The 7535-nt window shown below is 44.7% G+C and overlaps 1 protein-coding gene across 1 annotated transcript; it reads right to left on the reverse strand.

The window, feature by feature from the left end:
• Positions 1 to 1154: 1154 nt before the first annotated feature.
• On the reverse strand, positions 1155 to 4713 carry Usp17l (ubiquitin specific peptidase 17 like). Its single transcript, XM_087603831.1, has 2 exons — positions 4686 to 4713; positions 1155 to 2641 (listed from the first exon to the last, which is right to left on the reverse strand). The coding sequence occupies exons 1-2, from the start codon at positions 4711 to 4713 to the stop codon at positions 1155 to 1157; spliced, it is 1515 nt and encodes a 504-aa protein (XP_087459957.1).
• Positions 4714 to 7535: the final 2822 nt, after the last annotated feature.

The raw sequence follows: 7535 nt of genomic DNA on the forward strand, positions 1-7535 counted from the left end.
CTTCCGTGTGTCCCAAGCTCACCAGGCAGCTTTCTTGCAGCAGAAAATTTGGTCTTACCTGTGGTCTCGAGGCTCAAGTTCGCTCGTGGGGTGCTGCCCAGGGGCTCTCTGCAGCGGCAGCAACCAGGAAGACCTGTGCCGCCCCTTCCGGGAGCTTCAGTGCACCAGGGTTCCAGATGGTCTTTGGCTTTTTCCTCTGGCGTCCGAGATGTGTGTGCAGGGAGCAGTCTCTTCTGGTTTCCCAGGCCTGTCTGCCTCTCTGAAGGTTTAGCTCTCCCTCCCACGGGATTTGGGTGCAGAGAACTGTTTATCCGGTCTGTTTCCTTCAGGGTCCGGCGGTGTCTGTGGCAGGGGTCCTGCCGCTCCTGGGCCTTACCATTAGTCTTTATGAACAACTGATGCCACAGGTGCCGATTGTCCACCTTTCTCCTTCAGTCTCACACTCAGAACCTTCAAACAAGTCTAGCAACCGGGATTGCAGTGGAGCCAATGACCTCACATCACAGACAGGGTAGGTGGCAACTCCCTGGGGGAAAGGAATCCTTTAAAAACTTGAGTGAGTGATGACTACTCTCTACATTTCTGAGATGAATGTTATTATGAAGGTCAGTATACTCTCCCAAGTGAATACCATACTGATTTATGTTCATGGTGAAAAATAAATAAATAAGAAGACAGAGTGTGAAGTAACAGAATTTATTTGGTCAAAGAACTGCAAATCACATATAAGGAATAAGAACATCTCTAAAATTTGTCCTTCACATTTCCCAGAAAGGGGGTTATAAAAGTCAGTCTGCCCAGCAACCTGTTGGCTGAGGGGAAAATCCCAACATCAAGAGCTCCAGGGTAGTTATTTAGTCTCTTCCCTCCTCGGATTCCATGAGTTGCAGAAGAGGGTAGGTAGGCAGACTTCCCCCAGGTTTCCAGCTTTCTTGTATTCAACCTGTCCCTGTACCCTGGGCATTGTTTTTCCACATCCAGACTATCCTTCACAGAGTCAGGAAAGGCAGGCAAGGGCACAAAGGAATAGTGGATTCCACCTGAAGGGTAAGGCATTTTCCTGCCTGGGACATGGGTCCAAATTTTTTGTTCCAAAGGTCTCCCTCACGTTGACAGTGTGTCCACAGGACCCAGGTTGACTGAGAAACTGAGCACTAGTAAACAAGCAGAGGCCTCTGCCCTTGCTTGATCTTGTTCTTCTTCTTCTTAGATCTTTGTCTCCCTCCCTGACCACAGAGCTGCCCAGTGTTCATGGAGCCCTGAGTGGTGAGGAGTCTGTCAGCATTGGGCCCTGGTTGATTGTCCTTGTCTGGAGCATTCCTGCCCCAGTTTGCTGTATATCTGGGCTGATGAATCACAGTTCCGTTGGCTGACAAATTGACTTTGGTAGTCTTGAGGTTCTGCCCAGCTTTCTGGTGGTTCTGTTCCTGAAGCACTTTCCCCTCCCCTAAGGAGGTTTCTTTGGTGACTGTATTTTCCCTGTTTTCTCGGGGCATGTGTACAGCTTCTGTGCAAGAGCTTCTCTTGTGTTTTTTCTTCCGAGTTTTCTTCTGCTGGGATTCAGAGTGAAGAACCCCATGTACTCTGCCCACAGACACATCAGCATTGACCTTCTCAAGGTCAGTCTGCTGGACATAGAAGAGCAGATAGGCAGGCTCACTCAGGACAGAGGACACATCGTACCTGGTGACCTTAGAATCATCCATCTTATACCACTTCCCATGGCTGGCTTTGACATAACAGAAGTAATGTCCACTGGAACAAGTCACCCCATCATGGACCAGGACGGCATAGAGAGCATAAGGCAGGGGTCCTGCAGTTGGCTGTGACAGGTATGGCTGCAGGTCAAGGTACTCTGGGTAGCTTACTACCCTGTTCAACTTGTCACCCCCGAAATCGTAGGAGCGGTTTAACACTAGCAGGAGAACCTTTGAGGCAGTCTGAACCTTCGTGGTCTTAGAAGCTGGCATCTTCTCTCTACACCTACCACAGTAGTAGGCGTTGTCCCCCTGCAACTCTTCTACCTTTACTAAGTCCTCCAAGGCTTGCTTCACACTCTGAGCAGAGCAGATATCCAGGAAGAGGTTCAGGAAGGGATCGTAGGAATCTAAGGTGCCCTGGCAGTGGTGACACTTGATCTGAGATCTCATCTGGCCTCCAAATATGTCATAGATCAGGGAGCTGTCCTTAGAGGTGGTTTCTGATTGTTTGCACCCTCGAAGGCAGGATTCATGCATGGTATTCAAGGTGAACATGAGAAACTCATGGGCATCTTCCTGCCTGTGCTTGTGGAAGGTAGAGGTCAATATCTCAGAGGGTTTCATGACACCTCCTGAGTGGGAGTGGAGGAGACTCTGAGTCACATGAGCTTCCATAGCACACATGTTACAGCCTTCTGGGTAACAACACCTCTGAGAATGCTCCTGGGACAGCATGTAGTCGGCAAGAGGTGGTGTGTGTGTCAAGCACTGCAGGACGGCATTCAGGTAGCAGCTGTTGCCTATGTTCTGGAGCCCGGACCCTGGTCTTTGGAGCCTCTGCAAACTCAGACTGGGCTTCCCCTTGGCAGACAGCTCCTCTAGCACCTGTGCTTCATCCTGATGGAGCTCTGGGGTAGCAGGTGGTGACATGGCTGGATCTTCTACAGGACAAGAACACAAAACGACTTTAGGGCCAACAGCTTTGGTGGAAGACATGTCAGTGGTCAAATCTTTTAACTTCAGACTTCATTTTAGAAAACCTGACCTTAGTTTGAACTCACGAAAAGTAACAAGACAGTACCTAGCACTAATATCCATGTTACCTCCAAAAAAAAAAAAAAAAAAAAAAAAAGAAAAGAAAAAAACAAAACAAAAAAAGCCAAAAAACTCTAAACGTAATACCAGTCTCCAGGTTACAAGCCCAACAAGTCAGCTACACCAGGTTATTACCCCAACAGATCTGCACCCCTAGGTTAAATGCCCAGTCCCTCCCCAACGACCACTAATGCAGAGGGAAGCAGACATTAAGTATGTGATAGGACTCTCAGCACACACCAATATGTTAAAAGGTCATAAAAATTTTCCAACTGGATGCTTGCATACTCACCCTCACCCCTCTGCTTGCTGCTTACTGTAAACCCTGCCCCTGAGTGATATTCTGGGCTCATCATCACCAAAACCTTTCTACTCACAGTGGTTCCCTAGCTAGCTCGAATGAAAGACCACACTCTGAGTTCATCTGATCAGTTCCTGTATGGTTTGCAGAGAGGCCGGCAATTTTCTCACACTAAATGTTCAAGCTGTGAATGCCAGATTTCACCTTACACCAGTGAAAATGGTTAAGATCAAAAACTCAAGGAGACAGCAAATCCTGGCGAGGATGTGGAGAAAGAGGAACACTCCTCCACTGTTGGTTGGATTGCAGACTGGTACACTCATTCTGGAAATCAGTCTGGATGTTCCTCAGAAAATTGGACATTGAACTACCTGAGGACCAGCTATACCTCTCTTGGGCATATACTCCCAAAGATGCCCCAACATATAACAAAGACACGTACTCCACTATGTTTATAGCAGCCTTATTTGTAATAGCCAGAAGCTGGAAAGAACACAGATGCCCTTCAACAGAGGAATGGATACCGAAAATGTGGTACATCTACACAATGGAATATTACTCAGCTATCAAAAAAAATGACTTTATGAAATTCATAGGCAAATGGACGGAACTGGACAATATCATCCTGAGTGAGGTAACCCAATCACAGAAAAACACAGATGTTATGCATTCACTGATAAGTGGTTATTAGCACCAATGCTTGAATTACCCTAGATGCACAGAACACATGAAACTCAAGAAGGATGACCAAAATGCGAATGCTTCACTCCTTCTTTAAACAGGGAACAAAAATACCCTTGGCAGGGAATAGGAAGGCAAACTTTAGAACAGAGGCAGAAGGAACACCCATTCAGAGCCTGCCCCACATGTGGCCCATACATATACAGCCACAAAACTAGATAAGATGGATGAAGCAAAGAAGTGCATGCTGACAGGAACCGGATATAGATCTCTCCTAAGAGACACAGTCAGAATACAGCAAATGCCAGCAGCAAACCACTCGACTGAGTACAGGACCCCCGTTGAAGGAATCAGAAAAAGGACTGGAAGAGCTTGAAGGGGCTCGAGACCCCATATGAACAACAATGTCAACCAACCAGAGCTTCCAGGGACTAAGCCACTACCCAAAGACTGTACATGGACTGATCCTGGGCTCCAACCTCATAGGTAGCAATGAATAGCCTAGTAAGAGCACCAGTGGAAAGGGAAGCCCTTGGTCTTCCCTAGGCTGAACCACCAATTAATGTGATTGTTGGGGGAAGGTGGTAATGGGGGGAGCATTGGGGAGGGGAAGCTCATATAGAAGTGGAGTGGAGGGTTTAGGGGGATGTTGGCCTGGAAGCCAGGAAGGGGAATAACAATCGAAATGTAAATAAGAAATACTTAAGTTAATAAAGATAAAAAGTGCAGAGAAGTCCCAATGTCTCCAGAAGTTTGTCCCAGCAACTTAAATACATCCTTCTGCATGTCTAGGGGATCAGGAGAAGACAAGGATAGACTGGCTACAGGACAAGAAAATAAAGGTACTTTAGGGCCAACAGCTTTGGTGGTGGACACACAAGATGTAAAGACCTTACAGTGAGACTTACCTTCTGTGAAAGTGGGAGCAGTCACCATGTTTCTATGATCCTCTTCGAATAACCTGCTGGAGCAGAAGGAAGTCTTTCCCTCCAGAAAATCCCTGTAAGTGAGGACCAATCCCAAATACTCACCATTTTATAGTCTAGTCCTGTGGCCACGCCCACAAACCTTTCCAGAACTGCAAATCCCAGACAAGCCCCTCCCAAGTTGAGTGTGGATTCTGCTGCAAAGAAGCTCTGAAATCTGATCTGTTTGGAGTCCATTTTTCTGCATTCAGCTCCATTTTCTTAGGTGTCTTAAGTTTGGGTTTTACTTGGAATAAAGTTGCAAAGTCATGTCAAATAGAGGAAATGATGACTAGGCCTGCCATACAAGAGTTTGCTTCACCTTGATAAACACACAGAATCAGTGTAAACAACCTAGGCCTAGTTTTGTTTATTTGGGTTTTTTTTTGTTTGTTTGTGTATTGGTTTTGTTTTGTTTTTTTTTTCTTGGTTGAAGTTGGACCTGCAATGAGATCATTTCTCTGGTAGTAGATACATTTTTCAGTCAAGGTCATATGTTCAATGATGTCATCTAGTCCACTAAGGAAACTGTTGATCCTCAGTGGGGTTGGTGTGGGAATGAGGATGACCTTGAATCTACAGTCTCCTTCTTTAGTATATATCAGTACCCTAATGTACAAAGCATTTTGATGTAGGTGTACTCACAACTAATTCTCTAATTACTTATAACAACATTTTTATAGTGTTATCACCTCTCGTGATATAACTACTTTGGATGTGATTCAATCACACACACACACACACACACACACATGCACACACACACACATAAACACACACACACATACACACACACACACACACACACACACACGATACTTATCAACCAAAAACTTTCTTAATTCCTGCTCTATCTCCTTCTGAAGCAGTGAAATCAGATTGCATTTTTGCTATTTCTAAACAGAGTGAGCAACATTCTCCTCAAAGTCTTATTATTTTAAGTAATATCCTTACTATTTTCTGGGTCAAGTTACTGCTTTAGCTTTATTCCAGTAAGTTCAAGTTGATCTTCTGGCTTTTTAGTTAGGCATGTCAATGACAGTAGGCCTTGCATATTCCCTCTAAATCCTTTACCACTGCCATGCACCCACAGTCCCCTTCCATTCTTCCTTTCAGTCAGGAATTGTCAAAGTTGTCAGAGTGTTCTTAAAGGCAAAACATATACAGAATGCATATTGCTTTATGCCTACTTTAATAATCCCCTAATAACCTGGGCATTGAATTTTAGAGGAATGTTCAAGTTACTAACATTGTTCCCTGTGCTAAATCATGGTTTTCAGTATATTATATTGGCATTATATTTTATTAATATTATCAGTCTAAGGAATTGATCATTGCTCACATAGCATTTCAGAAGATTTGGAAAAACTGGGTGTAGTGTGAAGCAAGTGTGAGATGAGTTCGAGAGTTCTGCTGTGTGTGATTAGTTCTGCAGATACCTTCTAGCAGTACGCACACTGTGAGAATGACAACAAGCCTGCAGTCTTCCTGTTGGGGCCTCTGATGTTGGGTCTGGTTTAAACATAGCCACCGAAAAGCACTTACAGTGGGTGCCATTCTACCTACTTTCCCTCTTCTCCTTAGAGGCAACAAAGGGGTGTCTGCCTTGGTATACATCTGATTGGGTTGGGGGGAGATTATAGCCTTTAACCTACTTGGCTGTTGCAGGGAAACAAACCATAAACTTAACTGCTACTTTCCTCCTGATTAGTGATTTATTATGAAGTGAAGTGCCATGAGCAGGCTTGAAGTCTTGAGGTGCAGATTTGTTGGGGAATAATCTGGAGACTGGGGCTAGACTCAGGGGTATTTTTGGTTGGGGGTAGCCTCTCAGGGTTGTTTTGATTTGTATTTCCCTGATAACTAAGGATGGTGAGCATTTCCTTAGGTAGTTCTGAGCCATTTGATAATCCTCAGCTGAGGAATCTATGTTCGGCTCTGTACCTGATTTGTTTTTATCTTTATTGACATGAGTATTTCTTATTTACATTTTGATTGCTATTCTGCTTCCTGGTCCCAGTCAACATCCCCCTAACCCTAAGCCCTCCTTCCCTTCTATATGGGTGTTTCCCTCCTCATCCTCCCCCCATTACCACCCTCCCCCCCAACAATCAGGTTCAGTCTTGGCAGGACCAAGGGCTTCCCCTTCCACTGGTGCTCTTAATGGGCTATTCATTGCTACCTCTGAGATTGGAGCCCAGAGTCAGTCCATGTATAGTCTTTGTGAACCCCATTTTTAATAGGGTTATTTGTCTCTCTGCAGGTTAACTTCTTGAGTTCTTTGTATATTTTGGATATAAGCCCTCTGTCTGTTATAGGATGGGTACATACCTTTTCCCAATCTGTTGCTTGGTTTTTTGTCATAACAACAGTGTCCTTTGCCTTACAGAAACTTTGCAGTTTTATGAGATCCCATTTGTCGAAGCTTGATCTTAGAGTATAAGTCACTGGTGTTTTGTTCAGGAAATTTTCTCCAGTGCCCATGTGTTCAAGATGCTTCTCCACTTTTTCTTCTATTAGTTTGAGTGTATCTGGTTTGATGGGGAGGTCCTTGATCCACTTGGACTTAAGCTTTGTACAGGGTGATAAGCATGGATCAATCTGCATTGTTCTACATGCTGACCTCCAGTTGAACCAGCACCGTTTGCTGAAAATGCTATCTTTTTTCCATTGGATGGTTTTGGCTTCTTTGTCAAAAATCAAGTGACCATAGGTGTGTGTTCATTTCTGGGTCTTCAATTCTATTTCACTGTTCTATCTGTCTGTCTCTGTACCAATACCATGCAGTTTTTA

The sequence above is a fragment of the Rattus norvegicus genome, chromosome 1 (assembly GCF_021556685.1).
Source record: "Rattus norvegicus strain SHRSP/BbbUtx chromosome 1, alternate assembly SHRSP_T2T, whole genome shotgun sequence".
Lineage (NCBI taxonomy): Eukaryota > Metazoa > Chordata > Mammalia > Rodentia > Muridae > Rattus > Rattus norvegicus.